Here is a 21,042-nt window from a genome sequence, read left to right on the forward strand (position 1 = left end):
GGAGGCAATGGTTAGGCCGTTAAAAACAATTGCACCAAAAATAATGATTATTTTTAGATTCGTGGACTTTAAATCTTTTAATAAATCACTGTGCTTTAAAAACTGTAATAACAAGGAAAGCAATTACAAGATCATATTTAATCAGAAAGTAAAATTGTTTTCCCCCCAAAACCCCTCCCATTTTTTAGGAGAAACTTGGCTTAACGTAGCTGTTCACCCACAGTCCGGTGAAGTTCAGTCTTTGTCTTCATAGCAGCCTGTGCACACCGTTAGGGTCTGAAGAAGTGACTGTGTGTAGGTTTCTGGAGGCATGAAAGATCCAGGGTCTTCTTTCCTGAAGGATGTAGATGGGGTGAATCCAGCAATTCATATATATTAATCATTGGTTCATTAATGTCAGCTTTTTGTGGGGAAGGGACTGGGTCTCTCTATGTTGCCTACGCTGGTCTCGGACTTGTGGGCTCAAGCAATCCTCCTGCTTCAGCCTCCCAAGTAGCTAGGATTATAGGCATGCATGACTGCATGGCTTTTTCCTAAAATATTTAAAGATTATTAGTGACTTCACCTTTTCATTGTTCCTTGGAAGTAGAGATAATGGTTATACTGATACTGAAATCATGGCCCAGAGATACCAGGGGACTTTTCTACTGCCCTATCATGGGCTAGAAGTGAGCGAAGTTTAGAAGAGGATCAAGTGTGTTGAAATGTAAGCCCCTTTTCTTCTAATTCTGCCTTATCGGAAAAGAGCTGGGTTGACTACAGCTTTGGACACAGCTTGTCTCTTGGATTTGCTTCTGGCCCTGGAAATACGGAAGAGTTGGAACAGATGAAACTATGGAATAGTTTAACATGATGTGATCAAAGTTAAACTTTAGGTAAATACTTGTTTGAATGCCTGTATTTAGAGAGTATCTTTTTATATCAGACGTTTTATAAACCTGTGTCAGTGATTCAGGGCATCAGAGAATACTAACTCTCTACTTTTATTAGCGATCTCTTCCATTTTAATACTAGATAGAGGGTAGTCTAATGGAAACAGGAGGCAGAAACAAACAACAAGTTCTGGATAAGAGCTGATGGCTTTGGGTTTGAGAGATCATCTTTTGTCTTTCAAAGATAACCGAGTCTGCCCCAAGTTCACCACCTGTGTTATTCAATCCTCCCCCAGCCCATAGCAAATGCTGGTGACAGTTTCACTTTTAGCATAGCCACTTCGTTCCTGCTCATTTTCTTCTTTCTTTCCTTCTTTTGAGATGGAGCCTCACTCTGTTGCCCACACTGGAGTGCAGTGGCGCGATCTCAGCTCGCCGCAACCTGTACCTTCTGGGTACATGTGATTCTCCTGCCTCAGCCTCCCCAATAGGTAGGATTGATTACAGGTGCCCACCACAACACCCAGCTAACTTTTGTATTTTTAGTAGAGATGAGGTTTCACCATCTTGGCCAGGCTGGTCTTGAACTCTTGACCTCAAGTGATCTGCCTGCCTTGGCCTCCCAAAGTGCTGGGATTACAGGCATGAGCCACTGCACCAGGCCTCTTCTTTCTTTCTTCTCTACCTCCTTTATTCTTTTGGTATTCTTTTATTTTTTAAAAAAATATTTTTGTTCTCCCTCCTGTGCCATAGCCTTAGATCTCTCTTGTAATGGCCTTTCCTAGTTCTGCTGTGACACTCAAAAGACAAAAAGTTTTTTCACTTCTGGGCTACAGGGTCCAGGGTGCTTGCTGGTCGACCTTCTCCTCTTGTGGTCCTCCGAGAAAGACTTCGGCTCCGTTTCTCAGTGTGTAAAATAGAGGACTGCATAAAGCCAACCTTAGTGCACTCTCAAAGTGATGGTTAAAAAGTTTGTAAGAAGGCACATTAGTAAATCAGAACATATTAGTGAAACGGGAAAAGTTCCCTTGTCCCCCTCGCAGGGTGTGTGATGGGGGTCTGGCGTGATTCTTCAGTGCTCCACTCCTCAAACCTCTAGGGGAGCACACAGATGGGCAGGCTGTGGGGTTCCAACCCCACGGCAGTGTCTAGGCGTGGATGTTTACAGCTCCTGAAGCCCCAGTGGGCATGTGTTACAGGGTGCTCTTTTAGTTTTGCTGTCTATGGGCTTGTGTTAACCAGCTCAGTCAGACCCTCTACCTTGTCACAAGGACAGAGTGCTTTCTGTATCCTGGGTTTTTGCCGTGGAGTACCGGAAAAATCGGATCACACCTGGGCTTGGAGAATGAGTGCAAGACTTTATTGAGTAGAAGTAGCTCTCAGCAGATGGGGGAGCCAGAAGAGAGACGGTTTTCCCCTGGAGTCAGGCACCTGTTTTCTGACTACTCTGGCCAACCTGGTGTGTTTCCAATGTCCTCTCGACGTCTAGCCTCTTGAATCTTCTTCCACCCATCCGCTCCTCTTGATTTCCAGCCGCTTGTGTGTTCCTCCCCGGATGTGCTCCTCTCGATGTCCAGCTGCTTCTGTGTCTGCCTTGCTAGGCTCTTGGGTTTTTATAGGCACAGGACGGGGATGTGGCAGGCCAGGGTGGTCTTGCAACATTTGGGCTGGAAATGCCTGACCTCACCTAGGCCTGTCGGGGTGCAGCCCTAGCCAGGGACCACACCCTCCTCTCTACCTGGCACTTCCCTTCTCCCTTCCAAATCATTTAAAGGGACCACACCCTTCCCTTCCCAGCACTCCCCTTATCATTAGGACTGCTACTGTATACATATGTTAAGGAAATATTCATATGTGGTATTTATCATGTTTTTAAGTTATCTGCCAGTGTGATTTGAGAGGATTTCATAAAGATTTAGTTTTCATGCATAAATAAAAGAATCACCTTCAAAAATCTTTATGCCTTTGAAAAATATGTGTTCTGTTTGCATTTAATTTTCCCCGCTAAGTAGTTAATCAAATGGACGGTGAATCTTCATGATTTTTGCATAGCTCTTGTTAGTAGTAGTATTATTATTCATATGATTCATTCTCACTTGGGTTAGAATTTGTTATTGAACTCCTGGGTCTTGAATGTGTAAGTAGTTCCATTGATCAACATAAGCTCCAGAAATGTAAAGGAGCCACAGAGAAAGTTGCAAATAGAAACACACCAGAGGCCTCTTCCTAAAACCGTAAGCACATAGAGGCTTAAGCCTTTGTTGATCCCACAGAATACTAATAGCAAAGAAATTCTAATTTTCCCTTAAGGTTGAATGAGCCTCTTACTATAGTCACATTCCACTGAAGACCCTCTTGTTGCCTAGGCTTGGAGTGGGAAAAAAGGAAGGGGAGTGAGTGTGTGTGTTTCTGTGCCTGTGTATGTGTCCTTGTGTGCCTGTGTGCGTGTCCATGTGTATGCTGATAGAGGAGGAAATGAAGGCTCATGGGCAAGGGGACATGTATGGGGTCACATAGCTAGTAGATGAAGAGCTGGGACTTGAACCCTAGTCTGACACTAACACCGTGCTTTTTCAGCCATTCCACTTGCCATCACTTCACCACTATGTTATCTTAATTCTTGCATTAAATAGTTTATTTTCCTGTTTTGAGCCTGTTCAAAGATGTTACCTCTCAGAGAACTCTCCTTAATTATAATAGTTCTCATTCGGATAATGCACTAGAATTTGTGAAGTGCGTTTCATATGATATCTCATTCTTCCTGGAGAGACCCTCGAGCTTAGGATGGCAGGGCCAACCTTAAGAGCTGTGTAAGGAGGTGAATATTGGCTTTCAATTCCCATTTTCCTGATTTCTGGTTTCTTCTTTGTTGTAAGCATTCCTAACCCTCAGATCAGTCAGGCGGGGTCCCCAGGCAGCCCTGTTGTACTCAAAGCACTAATCCACCTTTTTCTCTCTTCTTTTTCTATTTACTAAGTCCTCTTGGTTTTTGACAGGGCTCTGCTGGTTACTGGATAATTCCGGATTAAGTGATTAGCCTTCAGGTATTAAAGATTGATATGGCCCAATTTGATGACCCCTCCCCATAGTGCTGTTCCTTGGGTGATTGAATTTCCTGGGGTCTACAGCAGTCCAGTTTGAAGGCTGGGATCTTTGGGCAATCTGGGTATTGATAGCACCGAGTGTAGGAGATATGAGGTCTATTTGGTGTCCCTGACCACAGTAAATAAACCTTCACCTAGGCATAAAGCTGATCCTCTTGATACCCAGTTCCAAGTGCTGATCTGGGCCAAAGTCAGACATGAAGTTTCTTTTTAAAGCTTCAGTTAATTTAGCCTCAAATTCTGCTCAGTCACTTTCACGTAATCATCTCAACAAACATCTATTGAGTGTTTGCTGTGGGTAAGCACTGCGGCCTCAGTTTGTTTTAACAATTTTAATTTTGTTAAGTTACAAACTGCAAAATCATGTGTTCATATTTTTCTGTACTTTGTGTTACACAGGCTATTGGGCCCAAATGTTAGACTAATAGGAATACAGCCCCCTTTGGAATATAATATTAAAATTTTATAGAAAGGCAGAAGTTGCTTACCAATACCTAATACCCCTTCAAATGGCAACTGTTTTTTATTCTTCAAGTATGTGTGTAATAACCCATATGGGAAAAATGGCAAAAGGCCACATTGATGTTTTCTGAATATAGAGAATAAAGATTTAAATCAAGAAGTTGTCAGGCGCAGTGGCTGATGCCTGTAATCCCGACACTTTGGGATGCCAAGGTGGGAGGATTGCTTGAGCCCAGGTGTTCAAGACCAACCTGGGCAACATGGCGAGACCCTGCTTCTAACTACCGCCCCCCCCCCGAAAAAAATTAAAAAATTAAAAAATTAGCCAGGTGTGGTGGAGGTGGTGTGTCCTCGCTACTTGGGAGGCTGAGGCAGGAGGATCACTTGAGCCCAGGAGTTTCAGGCTGCAGTGAGCTGTGATTGAGCCACTCACTGAATTCTAGCCTGAGTGACAGAGTGAGACCCTCTCTCGCAAAAAAAGAAAAAAAGAAAAAGAAAAAGAAAACCAATCAGGAAGTCTGTTATCATCCATGGCCATACACACACACACACACACAGAGCTATATATATAATGTATATATCCCCAGGTAAAGACCACTTTGTTGCCTTATAATATTCCACAGACATAAAGGTTCTCAATGCCTGGATGTTCCCTAAGTACCTTTGAATTGGTACTTTATGTCTTGACAGTTTTTTAAAATGTCATTATGGTAAAAGCACCTAACATGAGATCTGCCTTAAGTTTTTAAGCATACAATATGCTATTGTAGGTACCCTGTTGTATATCAGATCTCTAGAGCTTACTCAGCCTGCTTGACTGAAACATCATGGCTATTGATGAGTACCTGCATGGGAGGCGTCATTGACATTTGTAAAGGATGAGTGTTACCACCTTGAGACATGACACTGTGTGCTGTGTAGGCAGTCAGTAAATGGCAACCGCTGGTTGATGAGAGGTTGGAGTGGGTTAGTTTTTGAGCTGTGGCCAAGGCTAAAACTCCTCAAATAATGCCCTCACTTTCACCCAACGAGGTCAGGGGAAAAGGACCATCAGGCATGGGCTAGCTCAGCAGCCTCCATTCCCTGCTTCAAGCCTGTCACATTCTTACCTCCCTTCTGAGGCCTTGGGTCCTTTCCCAACGTAAGCTGCAGACCAGCAAGCCCCTCAGACTCAACAAGTTCAAATACTTTTTCAGCTCCGTCCCCCTAACCTTCTTGGTGAATGGGCTGCCAGGTCAGGAACCCAGGGCTTCTGTCTCCTTTGTCCGCCATGCCTAATGTGACACGGATTTGAGCTCACAAGTCCGTTTCTTCTGCCTGTTTCCACAGCCTGTGCCTTAGTTCTTTGTCATTCATGTTCTAGAACAACCTCCTAATTCCATCCTGGCTCCCGCAAGGGAGTGTTTCTGGAGTGAACTTAATGAAATGTAAATCACATTAATCTCCCCTTAAAATCCTTAGTGATTTCCAGGCTGGGCTTGGTGGCTCACGCCTGTAATCCCAGCACTTTGGGAGGCGGAGGCTGGCGGATCATGAGGTCAGGAGTTCAAGACCACCCTGGCCAACATGGTGAAACCTCGTCTCTACTAAAAATACAAAAATTAGCCAGGCGTGCTGGTGTGTGCCTGTAATCCCAGCTACTCGAGAGGCTGAGGCAGGAGAATTGCTTGAACCTGGGAGGTGGAGGTTGCAGTGAGCTAAGATTGCGCCACTGCACTCTAGCCTGGGCGACAGAGCAAGACTCTGTCCCCCCACTCCCCCCTAAAAAATTCTGAGGATTTCCTCAATGCTTTAGGGTAAAATCCAAACATCCCAGCATCACACTCCTGAGCTAGCCAGTCACCTCTCCATCAACCAATTTCTTCAAAGATATGTATTGAACTCATGCCATGTGCTACCTTATATTTTGCCTGTGCATATGTGAGAGACAAACAAAAAACAAGTAAACAAACAGGAAGACAAACGTACTAAAGATGGACTATTAATAGTAATAAGGACTATTAAAAAGGCACAGGGTTATGGCCCAGGAAGTGATAGTGCCTGATTTAGCAGTGGGGGTGACATTGCAGCTGGACTGAACTGGAGAAGGAGCTCTTTTAGGTGGGGGGAAGAGCAAGGTGAGACCCTGAGGTGAGGAACCTTCTGGAAGGCCAGTGTTGCTGAAGGAGAGGGAACAAGTGGAGAAGATGAACCAGGCATGGGTGAGGGGGAGAAGAAGGCATTTGGATTTTATTCTAAATGCTGTGGGGGGCCGGGCAAGGTGGTTCACACCTGTTATCCCAGCACTTTGGGAGGCTGGGGCAGATGGATTACCCGAGGTCAGGAGTTCGAGACCAGCCTGGTTAACATGGTGAAAACCCTGTCTACTAAAAATATAAAAATTAGCTGAGTGTGGTGTCAGGCGCCTGTAATCCTAGCTACTCTGAAGACTGAGGTAGGAGAATCGCTTGAACCCGGGAGGCAGAGGTTGCAGTGAGCTGAGATCATGCCACAGCACTCTAGCCTGGGCAATAGAGCAAGACTCTGTCTCAAAAAAAAAAAAAAAAAAAAATGGTGTGGGGAAGCCCCTGGACAGTGTTGCCTCATCTTGCCTTCAAACTGCATTCCCTAACCTCCAGTTTCCTGAACTTGCAAATCTCTTCCTGGAACAACGTTTCCCTCATTCATCTGGTCCATGCCTCCTCTTCTTTAAGACTCAGATACTACTCCTCCAGGGAGCCTCTCTCAGTGCCTAGAACACCTAGCTGGCTGTGCATGGTAATTGCCAGTTTCTCATGTCTGTATTCCCCTCTGATTGCTGGGAGATGAATCCTTTTTCTTTGTATCTGCAGCCCTGCCTCACGCTTGGCCAGTGTTCAGGGAACCTTCCTGAAATGAGAACAAACTGCCCTCTTGTACATTTCATCTCACTACAGCAACTTCCTGGGTAGGTTGAAGGGGAGCCCTCCCATAGCAGATTTTTAAAGACTTGTCCCCTGATTGCTCCTTTCAGTGGGGCTGTCATCTTTCATTCTCTTTTGCCTGCCTAGAAGCCTGAGACAGAGCTTAATGCTTAGGGAGGTGTCGGTGGAGAAAGCCCAGCCTTCTGCAGGAGGCTGAGAGGCTGAGGTGCCTCCCTTACTGGCATAAGCTCTCTGCCTCTACCACGCCTATTGTGGAGTGAGACCCTTTGGGGAACTCAGAGCTGTACTCTAGGGAATTTTTTTTTTTTTTTTTTTTTTTTTTTTTTTTTTGAGACGGAGTCTCGCTCTGTCACCCAGGCTGGAGTGCAGTGGCCGGATCTCAGCTCACTGCAAGCTCCGCCTCCCGGGTTTACGCCATTCTCCTGCCTCAGCCTCCCGAGTAGCTGGGACTACAGGCACTCGCCACCTCGCCCGGCTATTTTTTTTTGTATTTTTTTAGTAGAGACGGGGTTTCACCGTGTTAGCCAGGATGGTCTCGATCTCCTGACCTCGTGATCCGCCCGTCTCGGCCTCCCAAAGTGCTGGGATTACAGGCTTGAGCCACCGCGCCCGGCCGGAATTTTTTTTTTTTTTTTAAGTGCCTGTAGTTGAACCCTGGATCCTCAGATTAACGCTTTACTGGGGCTAAGCTACCCGGGCTCCATGAGAAGATACTTGAGGAGAGGGTGGGAGGAGATTAGAAGGAAGGTTTTTGTCAGCAGTCCATTTCTGACATGTAAGAAACCTTTCCTGATGTGAAGTTGTGGCCTACAACATTTTTTACCCTGGCCCACAGTAAAAAACGTTTATACTCTGAACAAGTACCCACATACATGTAAATAAACCCAAGAAAGTTTCACTAAGCCGTATTTTTACTCTTATGCCATACTATGTGCTCCAATATTTTCTAGATTTTTTCTTTTTAAATGTCTTTGTCGTTGTTTAATGCTGTTGCTGTTTAATCCCCACAAATTGATTTTATGAAGATTAATGTGTTCTGACTTAAGGTTTGGAAATCACAGATATAAAATATTTGAAGAGCAGCTGGAATGAAGCCATTTTGTAGAACACCTCAAGGAGAAGGTCCCCTGTAAATTTTAATTCATGAGACATGCAAATAGACTACAGTTTAGTATTAAATGTTACAGACAGAAAGATGGTGGTGAAGGTTCTGGGTGAGCACTCAGATGACCAGTCATATGATCTTAGGCAGGTTCCTTCCCCGAGATTCCTCAGGGGTAGAACAGACTTATGCTCCCTCACTGGGCCAGTGAAGTTTGTAGAAATGTCTAGCCCAGACCAGGAACAGTGGCTCATGCCTGTAATCCCAGCACTTTGGGAGGCTGAAGTGGGAGGATCACTTGAGCCTAGGACTTCCAGACCTGCCTGGGCAACATAGGGAGACTTTGTCTCTACAAAAAGAAAAAAAAAAAAAAAAAAAAAAAGCTGGGCATGGTGGTACAGAGCGCATTATCACAGCTTACTTCAGCCTTGACTTCTGGGCTCAGGTGATCCACCTCAGCCTCCTGAGTAACTGGACTATAGGCACGAGCCACCACAACCTGCTAATTAAAAAAATATATATATTTTTTAGTAGAGAGAGGGTTTTGCCATGTTGCCTAGGCTGCTCTCGAACTCCTGGGTTCAAGAAATTTGCCCTCCTTGGCCTCTCAAAGTGCTGGGATTATAGGCGTGAGCCATTGTACCCAGCCTACACAGCGTATTTCCATACACCCTAGCTGAATGTAATAAAATGCATCTGTTCGGAACCAGGGAGTCCCTGCAAAGTTGATGGTGTTCTTGCTGATCCAGGCCACCCTTTCTCAGCTGTTTAATGGTTGGTGGCCCGTGCTTGAATTTGGCAGGCAGGGAAAAGGAAATACTTCCAGCTGTATGTGTTGTTGCAGCCGTATGTGTATTTAGTTCCCCAGCGTTTCTGTGTATGTAAACATGCATGCATACTCCTTCCCCGCTTCACAGTGGTGTCTGTCACTTCGCCACCCTCCCAGGAGGAGGAGATTCAACTTCTACAGGTCATCAGCGTGGATGATCATACCACATAGAGACTTACAGACCGTGCTGGAGAAACATTAAAATCTACGCCCATATCTAGCTGTATAAATTGGGAAGAAAGGCATTTATAAACACTTGAATATTTTTGCACTTGCACATAATTTAACGAGGAGTTTTGCTTGCATTAATTGGGTGCAGTGTTGCACAGCAGAAAGAGAATGCATAGACCGTGAGTGGGCCAGTCCTCAGTTTGAATGTTACTTGACCTTTCTAAGCCTGTAAACTTTAAGTCATAAGATATGCAAATTAAAGTAGAGTTTAGTATTTAATGTGACAAATAGAGAACTGATTGGTGGTAAAGGCTCTGATTGGTGGTGAAGGCTCTGGTGGTGAGAGCTCTCGGTGAACACTCCACCAAAACCAGAATTTCTTCACCTGTGAAATGGAGACAATAGTATCTGTTCTTGAAGGAGCATGAATGGGATGAAGCATGTAGAATGCCTAAAGTAGTGGCTGGCACATTGTAGGCACCTTCATACACGATAGCCATGAGTTCTCATTGCATGCATATTTTCCTGTTCCATGCAAGGCATTGTGCCTTTGCTCACATTTGGACTTCCCTCTTCTGGAGGACCTCCTGCCCGCTCGTTTTCTCAACCCCATCCAAATTCTGCAGTACTTTAAATCTGCATTCGTAATCTGTGTGATCCAATGGGTCTCTCCCTTGGCCCACAAGTATTTCCCTCTACTTTGCATTGATTAAACACTTGCTGTTTGGGAGGTGATAGCAGAGCAACTATAACTGTTAAGGTTTCTGTTCTTATCTCTGAGGTTACATTTTTTTAATAACAACTGTAACTGTCAATTACAACAATTAATTGACATAAAATAACACATATTTGATACGTTTTCACATATGTATGCACCTGTGAAACCATCAGCACAATGAAGATAAAGAACACATCCATCACTTCCAAACATTTTCCCATACCTCTTCCTCTCTCTGACCTTTCCTTACTGCCTACTGCCTCTTCCGTTTCTGTTTTTTTTTTTTAATTTTTGAGATGGAGTTTTGCTCTTGTCACCCAGGCTGGAGTGCAGTGGCGCAATCTCAGCTCACTGCAACTTCCGCCTCCCGGGTTCAAGTGATTCTCCTGCCTCAGCCCCCCAAGTAGCTGCGATTACAGGCACCCACCACCATGCCAAGCTATTTTTTATATATTTAGTAGAGACAGGGTTTTGCCATGTGGGCCAGGCTAGTCTTGAACTCCTGACCTCAGGTGATCCACCCACCTTGACCTCCCATAGTGCTCGAATTACAGGTATAAGCCACTGTGCCCGGCCCTGCCTCTTCCATTTCTTAGGTAACCACTGATATGCTATTTGCCACTGTGGATTAGATTAGTTTACATTTTTAAAAATAAATTTATGAAAGAGGAGTAATGGTTTCTTTCATTTGGCATAATTAGAGATTCATCCAGGTTATGTGTATCAATAGTTTATTTTTTTTTATTGCTGAGATGCACCACAATTTGTGTATCTAGTCACCTGCTGATGGACATTTGGGTTGTTTCCAGTTTTTGACTATTACAGATAAAGTTATTATGAATCTTTGTGTACATGTTTTATATGGACAAAAACTTTCATTTCCCTTAGGTAAAAACTCAGCAGTGGAATGGAAGGGATAATAAGATAGGTGTGTGTTCAACTTCTTAAGAAACCACCAAACTGCTTTCCAAAACAGTATCATTTTACGTTTCTACCAGCAGTGCATGAGAGTTCTGGTACCTCCACATCCTTGCCAACACTTGTTACTCTGTGTCTTCCTAATTTTAGCCATGTTAGTGGGTATGTAATAGTATCTCATTATGGTTTTGATTTACATTTTATAATGATTAATGATGTATTGAGTATCTTTTCCTGTGCTTTTTTACCTTCCATAAATCTTCTTGGGCAAGTTGTCTCTTCAAATCTTTTGCTTGTTTCACTTTTAAAATTGGGTCAGCCGGGTGTGGTGGGTCATGCCTATAATCCCAGCACTTTGGGAGGCCAAGGTGGGTGGATCACTTGAAGTCAGGAGTTCGAGACCAACCTGGCCAACATGGTGAAACCCCGTCTCTACTGAAAATACAAAATTAGCTGGGCATGGTGGTGCGTGCCTGTAATCCCAGCTACTTGGGAGGCTGAGGCAGGAGAATCACTTGAATCCGGAGGTGGAGGTTGCAGTGAGCCAAGATCGTGCCACTGCACTCCAGCCTAGGTGACAGAGCGAGACTCCGTCTCAAAAAAACAAAAAACAAACAACAAAAAAAAATTAGGTCATTGGTTGGGTGCAGCGGCTCACGCCTGTAATCCCAGCACTTTGGGAGGCTGAGGTGGATGGGTTGCTCGAGCCCAGGAGTTCAAGACCAGTCTGGGAGACATGGCGAAACCCCGTCTCTACAAAAAATTAGCTCAGTGTGATGGGGCGTGCCTGTAGTCCCAGCTCCTCTGGAGGCTGAGGCAGGAGGATCGCTTGAGCCTGAGGGGTGGAGGTTGCAGTGAGCTCTGATTGAGCCACTGCACTCCAGCCTGGGCAACAGAGTAAGACTGTCTCAGTAAATAAATAAATACATAAAATAAAATTGGGTCATTTGTTTTCTTATTAATGAGTTTTGAGAGTTCTTCATATATTCTGCATACAAGTCCCTTCCCAGATACATGATTTGCAGATACTTTCTTTTTTTTTTTTTTTTTTTGAGACGGAGTCTCACGCTGTTGCCCAGGCTGGAGTGCAGTGGCGCGATCTCGGCTCACTGCAAGCTCCGCCTCCTGGGTTCACGCCATTCTCCTGCCTCAGCCTCCTGAGTAGCTAGGACTACAGGCGCCGGCCACCGCGCCCGGCTAATTTTTTGTATTTTTAGTAGAGACGGGGTTTCACTGTGGTCTCGATCTCCTGACCTTGTGATCCGCCCGCCTCGGCCTCCCAAAGTGCTGGGATTACAGGCTTGAGCCACCGCGCCCGGCCGATTTGCAGATACTTTCTTCTCCTCTGTCTTGTCTTTATTACTTAACAATGTCATCTGATGTTTTTCTTTTACTTGATTATTACTTTTTTGAGAATTGCTGCTCTCTTTTAAGTCCCAACAGATTCTTCATTTTTGGATTTGTTGTGCTTTTCTTTCTTTTTATTTTATTTTTTTAGTTTTCATGGGTATTGAAGTTTTATTTTAATAAAATCCAGTTTACCAATTTTGGGGGGAGGGTGTCATATCTAAGAAAATATTCCCTAATGGAAAGTCATAAATATTTTATCCCAGAAGTTTCATAGTTTTAGGTCTTACAGTTAGGCCAACCAATTTTGAGTTGATGTGAGTTGAAATTTTTTTTTTTTTTTTTTTGGCATATGGATGTACAGTTGGTCCATCAGTCATTTTGTGAAAATGACTGTCCTTTCTTCATGGAAGTGGCTTTACCTATTGGTGAAAAATCAGTTGTCTGTGTGTGTGTGGGTTTATTTCCCTGTCTGTTCCAGTGATCTATTTGTCTGTCTTTACACCAACACTCATAGTTTGGACTGAATTTCTAAGTTTCTCTAAGATGGGAACCATGTTTTACATATCTTGTTGTCTAACCAACATTTACCAAGCAACTACTTTGGGCCCATTAACCCACATATTTATTGTAAGCATAACACAAAAACTCTAAGAGCACAGCTGAAAGAGAAAATGTGGAGTTGAGATCACAATTTAAGGAGTATTTTATGTTTTGAAACATTTGTGTTTGGCAAATAAAGTGAAAGGGAATATGAAAGGTTTTCAGTGAACTTGTGCCTCTTTGGAATTAAACTTAAAGGTCCAAGCTTTGCAAATTAAAACATAAAACAGTGTGTCAGTTGTTGTCTCTTTTTACTTTGTAAATTTTGTTTTATTTACTTATTTTCATTGACAGATTATAGTTCTATAGATTTAAGTTGTTATTTCTTTTCCCTTCTTTCTGTTTTTTAGAGTTGGGGGTCTTACTATTACACAGGCTGATCTCAAACCCCTGGGCTGAAGCAATCCTTCTGCCTCAGCCTCCCAAGTAGCTGGGACCACAGGCGTGTGTCACCATGTCCAACAAATTATTGTTTCTTTCTTTCTTTTTGAGACAGGGTCTTAACTGTTGCCCAGGCTGGAGTGCAGTGGCACAATCATGGCTTACTGCAGCCTCAATCTCTTGAGCTCAAGGGATCCTCCCACCTCAGCCTTCCGAGTAGCTGTGACTACAGATGCCCACCACCATGTCCGGCTAATTTTTAAATTTTTTGTAGAGACAGGGTCTCTTTGTGTTGACCAGGCTGGTCTCAAACTCTTGGGCTCAAGCGATCCTCCCACCTCAGCCTCCCAAAGTGCTGGGATTACAAGTGTGCACCACCAGGCCTGGCCGTCTTCCCATTTCAGTGTCCCTCATGACTCCCTAGACATTAAAAATTGTTTTTCTTTCCTTTTGAAAACCAATTTTAATTGTATATGTGAATATATTTCATTTAAAAATTTTTTTTTTTTTTTTTTTTTTTTTTTGAGACGGAGTCTCGCTGTGTCGCCCAGGCTGGAGTGCAGTGGCCGGATCTCAGCTCACTGCAAGCTCTGCCTCCCGGGTTTTTACGCCATTCTCCTGCCTCAGCCTCCTGAGTAGCCGGGACTACAGGCGCCCGCCACCTCGCCCGGCTAGTTTTTTGTATTTTTTAGTAGAGACGGGGTTTCACCGTGTTAGCCAGGATGGTCTCTAACTCCTGACCTCGTGATCCGCCCGTCTCAGCCTCCCAAAGTGCTGGGATTACAGGCTTGAGCCACTGCGCCCGGCCTCATTTTAAAAATTAAAACCAAATTCCCTTTCATGATCCCCCTAAATTCTCCTTCTACCTACACTTTGCCATTTGCTGTGTATCCTTCTGGATTGTTTTAAAATGCATTTTGGTACATATTTATATTTGAAATGGTTATCCTTAAATTAAAAAAAAATACTTAACTATGCTATTCTAGCAGCAACCATAGCATTCTTTGACTTACCTCTCTTTTACCATTCATTGTTTTCCATTGCTGATTACATTGTATGGCATTTTGGGTGTATTTTTCTTTCAGGAGTTACATCCTTGAGTAATTCTTTCAAAGGGATTAAGTGGGCAATAAACTTTCTGAGTCCCTGAATATCTGAAAATGTCTTTATTTCACTGTCACATTTGAGAAATGATATGATTGGTATATTAATGAGTTCACAGATTTTTTTTCCTTTTGTCTTTTTAAGATCTATTCTGTTGTCTTCTCATATCTGTGTTGTTGATAAGCATCTGATGTCTTTCTAGTTCTTTCATAGGTAATCGTTTCCCCCTTCTAAGGATTTTATTATTATCCTTGCTTTTTAATTTTTTTTCACTTCTCTTTTTGTTCCTATAGATATCCTTGATATTTTGAAGTTACACTATGATTTTTTTTTAAGTGTGGGCTTGTTTTTGTTTAAGTTTCTCCATTTTATTTTGTGAGTTTGTTCATTTTGAGTTTTATCTTTTGTTAATATAGGAAAGGATTATCTATTATTTAGTCAAATGTTGCTTACTCCTCATATTCTGCATTCTCTCCTTTTGGAACTTCTTTGGTAGAATAATGGTTCTTCTGAATCTTATTCCTGATGCCACTTTAACTTTGATTTCATACTTTCCAGGGCTCTATTCTTTTGTACTGCATCTTGAGAGACTTTGACTAGCCAGTCCACTATTTCCGTCTTCATCTGTGTTTATTCTGCTTTTTAATGCATACATTTTTTATTGCCAAGATCTATATACCCCTTTTTCATGACTGCACTTCCTCTATAACTGTCTGATAACTGCTCTTCCTCTGAAACTGTCTGTTCTTGTTTCATGAATGCCATATTTTCTCATATCTCTGAGTATTTGAAGTATACTTAGCTTGACAGTTTGCTCTGATTCCGTCATTAACTCTGCTTCTTCAGGTGTACATTCTTCCATTTGTTGAGTCTATATTGTCTTCCATGATCTTGGCATTACTCGAATATTTGATGTTCAAGGAAATGTTGGAGGGAAGATGGTACTGTGTCCACCTCTGATAGTGCTCTATTCCACACATTGTAGTGAGAGTTAGGGGAGGTGAGAGGACTTTTAGGGCAGTCGTGGGGATGCTTCCTTGTCCTTCTGGGCATCACTAGCACTGAGGGCACTGACTTCCTTCTCATGCCCAACGTCCTCCATTTACTGCTTTCACCTAGAAGATATCCTAGTGTGTGTAGGGTAAGTTTAGGTGAGTGGGCCGTGGTGCACAGAGTTTATCTGCTTGGCTGTTTTCACTGTTATTCTCCAAATAATGACTCTGTTGCTTGTCTTCATAATCTTTCCTATGGTGGGATTCCATCAGTTCTACACTCTACAGCAGAACTCTGCCATTCATAGTCAAGGACTGTAGATTCCCTCTTCAGTCTGATCTTTGTGTTTCTTAAGGATTTCCTGGTTGTCAATTTTGAGTTCTCCTTTTTGTTTCAAACTTAGCTATCCATGTTTCATTGTCCACCTATTTGTTTATTATGCATACCATTTCTATTATTTTTAGGAATTTAGTATGGGAAGGGAAGATGAACATATTATCTGTCTGATATTTTTAAACTTGAAGTCCTGTTTCATTTTCAGTTCATGCCCTGTTCTTGCTAAGATTGACTTGTAATGGCAGTACTGTGACTGGGTAGCATATAATCACTGATGAAGAAGAAAGCTGGTTACATTTTGGGTCATTTACTTCCACATTACTGCCTACATTGTATGTCATCAGCAATGTGTTGAATTGGATTCAGTTGAACTGGAAAAGTATGGGTGGATAAGGTAGGGCTGAGGAGTTGCTTATAGTGGAGTAATGTCTATGCACATCTGTACCTACTTAATTTTTCTTTATTCAGTCATTGTATTATCTGAAATATGTATGTTTGCCTACACCTATTGAATTCAAACATCAAAGTATTATATATAGTAAATTAAATTTACTAAGATATTATCAAGTATTAACATGTGTTTTAGACAATTGTAGAATTTTGGGGGAAAAATTGTTGGTTACTTTTCAGTCTGTATTGGATTAGGTTAGACCAGAGAAAAAGAAAGACATAATGAGGTACAGTTAAGAAGGAAATAAGACATTTAGGAAAATAATTTAATATATATACATCTCTATATTTGTTTATATTCTTTTTTTTTTTTTTTTTTTTTTGAGACGGGTTTTGCAGTGTTGTCTAGGCTGGAGTGCAGTAGTGCAATCAAAGCTCATGGCAGCCTTGAACTCCTGGGCTTAAGGGATCCTCCCAGTTTAGCCTCCCGAGTGACTGGGATGACAGCTGCATGTCACCATTCCCAGCCAATTAAAAAAAACTTTTTTTAAAACAGTCAGAGGTCTCTCTATGCTGCCCAGACTGGTCTCGAACTCTTGGCCTCAGGTGAGCCTCCCACCTCAGCCTTCCAAAGTGCTGGCATTATAGGCATGAGCCACTGCTCCTTTTTTTTTCTTTTCTTTTCTTTTTTTTTTTTTTGAGACGGAGTCTCGCGCTGTCACCCAGGCTGGAGTGCAGTGGCCGGATCTCAGCTCACTGCAAGCTCCGCCTCATCGGTTCACGCCATTCTCCTGCCTCCGCCTCCCGAGTAGCTGGGACTACAGGCGTCCGCCACCTCGGCCGGCTAGTTTTTTGTATTTTTTAGTAGAGACGGGGTTTCACCGTGTTAACCAGGATGGTCTCGATCTCCTGACCTCGTGATCCGCCCGTCTCGGCCTCCCAAAGTGCTGGGATTACAGGCTTGAGCCACCGCGCCCGGCCCTTTTTTTTTCTTAAGACGTTGGTTTCTTTTCTTGATCCTTCTTTGAGTTTCATACTGGGTTTTTTATTTTTGTGTATTCATGAAACCTTTAAAAAAATTGAGATATACTTTATATACCATAGTATTTGCTCTTTTAAAGTACAGAGCTCAGTGGATTTTAGTATATTCACAAAGGTGTGCAATTGTCACCACTGTTAAATTCTACGTATTTTTTTGTTTGTTTGTTTTTGAGCCGGTCTCACTTTGTCACCTAGGCTAGAGTGCAGAGGTGTGATCTCAGCTCACTGCAGCCTTGACCTCCTTGGCTCAACCCTCAACCTCCTGGGCTCAAGGGATCGGCAGTGGCATTAGATTCTCATAGGAGTGCAAACCCTGTTGTGAACTGCACATGTGAGGGATCTAGGTTGCATGCTCCTTGTGAGAATCCAATGCCTGATGATCTGTCATCGTCTCCCATCACCCCCACATGGGACTGTCTAGTTGCAGGAAAACAAGTTCGGGGCTCCCATTGATTCTACATTATGGTGACTTGAGAGTTATTTCATTATATAGGACAATGCAATAATAATACAAATAAAGTACATAATAAATGTAACCTGCTTGAATCATCCTGAAACCACCCCGCCACCCCCACTGGTCCCTGGAAAAATTGTTTTCCATGAAACTGGTCCCAGGTGCCAAAAGGCTGGGGACTGCTGTTCTGTGTCTGTGCTGTCCCGTATGTTAGCCACTTGCTGGATGTGGCTGTTGAGTACTAGCCATGATGAAACTGAGGAAACCCCAAATTTTTATTGTGATAAAATATATATCACATCATAACATTTACAGTTTTAACCATTTTTGGTGGTGGGGGCACATAACAATGTGAATGTTATGCACCCCTCACCACCATCTATCTCCAGAATGTTCTTATATTCCCCCACCTGAAGCTACATACCCATTAAACATAGAACTCCCCATTCCTCTTTTCCCCCGAGCCCTGAAAACATTCTGTGTCTATGAACTTGGCTTCTCTAGAAACCTCATAGGAGGAGAATTTGAATTGCTAATTTTAATCAATTTTAATTTAAATAGCTGTATTAGGCTAGTAGCTACCTTACTGGATGGGGGCCCCGAACCAGGGTGGGCCTGAGAGATGTCTGCCTCTCACAGACTTTGCTTCGGCTGTGTAACACAGTCCAAACCTGCGACATCTAGTCCAAGGCACTTTCCAGGCCTCCGTGGCTTGGGAGACTACTAGCCAGAGGAGGGTGACTGAGAGAGGCATAACTCACGTCACCAAGCATCTCTTTAGTGATGACTTCTCAGAGAACAATATGGCTCCTGAATGCTCAGACCTGGATTCTTTCCACAGACAGTCTGCTCCGGGAAATAAATCTCTCTTCGCGCTGCTGAGTCCCTGCTTGTGATGTGGCATTATGTTGGTGTCTGGCCCCTGGGACGGTGTGAGAAGTGGCGAGACTGCATTGTTGAGTGTTTTGCACTTAGCAAAAGCTGTCCCTTTTGCCTGGTGGGAAGTATAGACCAGTGGTTAAGTGTTCAGGCTCTGAAGTCAGCAAGACTTGGGGTTTAAGTGGAGGGATGCCGTTAGCACTCTCTTTGGAAGAGTGGCATCATCTGTGAATCATAAATCACATTTGAGGTGGAAGTGAAACTCCTCTAATTAACCGCTGTGAAAGCGTCTCACCTTCATTCTCATTTTGTGGTTTCTCCAGTTCTGGACTTCAGCGACCCCTTCAGCACTGAAGTGAAGCCGAGAATCCTGCTCATGGGCCTGAGGAGAAGCGGCAAGTCATCTATTCAGAAAGTTGTCTTTCACAAAATGTCTCCCAACGAAACACTGTTCTTGGAGAGCACTAACAAGATATGCCGGGAAGATGTTTCCAACAGCTCCTTTGTCAATTTTCAGATTTGGGACTTCCCAGGACAGATTGACTTTTTTGACCCTACATTTGACTATGAGATGATCTTCCGGGGAACAGGAGCACTGATATTTGTCATTGACTCACAGGTAAAGCTCAGAGTCTCAGGGGTATGATGGCCTGGCCGGTCCCCTCCACCCCATGCCATGTTTTTGGTTTGGTTTTTAAACTCTGGAATAGACCTTTCTACCAAACAAGTGTTTTTTGGTCAGGGCTCTCAGACTTTTCCAAAGATAAAACGCTCCATCCGTGACCAACAATCAACCCATTGAGCATCAGGTAACAATTGACACTTCAGCCAATCATAGACCTAGGAAACCTCACTGATGGAGGGGCCCATTCAGGCCAAATATGTCATCCCCACTGTGGTACCCTTGGTCAACATCTACAAAAGATCACAGGTTCTCTGCAACAAAAACATGTATATCAATTTACATTTTCAACTGCTTATTATTTCCTATGAAGATAAAGTTCTAGGTGTGAACATTTTTCTTCTGAAACAAATTATTATTATTATTTTGAGATAGAGTCTCACTCTGTCACCAGGCTGGAGTGCAGTGGTGTGATATCTCAGCTCACTGCAACCTCTGCCTCCTGGGTTCAAGCAATTCTCGTGACTCAGCCTCCCGAGTAGCTGGGATTACAGGTGCGTGCCACCACACCCAGCTAATTTTTGTATTTTTAGTAGAGACGGGGTTTCACCGTGTTGTCCAGACTGGTCTTGAACTCCTGGCCTCATGATCCACCCGCCTTGGCCTCCCAAAGTGCTGGGATTACAGCCGTGAGCCACTGAGCCCGACCCTGAAACAAATTATTATAATTATTGCTTAAGACAATATAATTATATTATGTATTTTATAGATGATTATTAAATATAAAAAGTAAAATTTGAGATAAATATCCCTCTTAAGAAGATGGATGTTTGATATTTTTTCCAGTTCATGTATCCATGCTTGAATAAGACAATATTTGGCATCAGTTCTATTTTTGTTTTTTGTTTATATAGTTATAAGCACTGAGAAACTTTGTTCACATAAGTAAGTAGGTGGATATGAGGTGAGTTTTATTCTAGCATTCGTCTAGCTATTCAGATTCCTTCCAAGTTATATCCCCTAAATCACCCAGTTTTCTATTGTGAAAAATTACTTTTAGTAGTTTATCAACAGGCTTCCGGAGTAGGTTCTCCTTTCACTTTTTTGGAAGCAAAGAATTGGGAACCCGTTCTCTATGCTTTGAAGAGCCCCATTCCCAGTCGTGAGTCATCCCTGTAGCAGGTTCTTTTCCAGTATTCCTCATTGGCTCCTTGGCACCCTGGGTTTTTTATATCCTGGGGCTTTTCTGCTGGAGTTGGTGTAAAGGGGAGGCAAAGGGAGACAGTAGGACCACAGGTGCGTGTCAGGCAGATACATTTTAGGAAGGGGATGTGCAGCAGGATGGGGCATTGGTACTTTCCAAACTATCCATGTCTGGGCGCAGCCTGAAGGCTCCCCAAGGGCTCCCTTTTGCAGCTGGGGGGAAATAAATGGCATCAGCCTTTCTCTGCATGCACTGAACCAACTCTGAGGTTCAGGTTGTACCCTTTCCCTGGAACTGTGGACCCACATTGAGACAAGTTGGCCAGCTTGGGGTGTGCATTGCCCCACTAAGCACACCTGGCCCTTCTAGGAGCACCAGAGCTGTTAGGGCTGAAGTGTTACAAAGATTATTCCTGATAATACTATTCTGAGCCCATGCTCGAGAACCATCCTCTGAGTAGACTCCCCATGCCTGAGAGGATCGTAAGTTCATTCAGCAACTAGGTGCCTGTTTAATAGTAATAACAAAATTTTCAACTAAGCCTCTCAGTTCCAAGTGGCTGCATTTGTGTACGTGTATGGCTGTGGGAGCATGGCCAATGGTTAGAGG

At 43.3% G+C, this 21,042-nt stretch overlaps 1 protein-coding gene across 2 annotated transcripts in view; it reads left to right on the forward strand.

Moving 5' to 3' along the window:
* The window catches only part of RRAGD (Ras related GTP binding D), a 46,583-nt gene that overhangs the window by 3,762 nt on the left and 21,779 nt on the right, over positions 1-21,042 (forward strand). For both annotated transcript variants that reach the window (XM_028847360.2, XM_077999676.1), the window contains exon 2: positions 18,931-19,226. In XM_028847360.2, coding sequence (XP_028703193.1) covers positions 18,931-19,226 — 296 coding nt within the window. The remainder of the gene's footprint in view (positions 1-18,930; positions 19,227-21,042) is intronic.

The sequence above is a fragment of the Macaca mulatta genome, chromosome 4, assembly GCF_049350105.2.
Source record: "Macaca mulatta isolate MMU2019108-1 chromosome 4, T2T-MMU8v2.0, whole genome shotgun sequence".
Taxonomy (NCBI): domain Eukaryota; kingdom Metazoa; phylum Chordata; class Mammalia; order Primates; family Cercopithecidae; genus Macaca; species Macaca mulatta.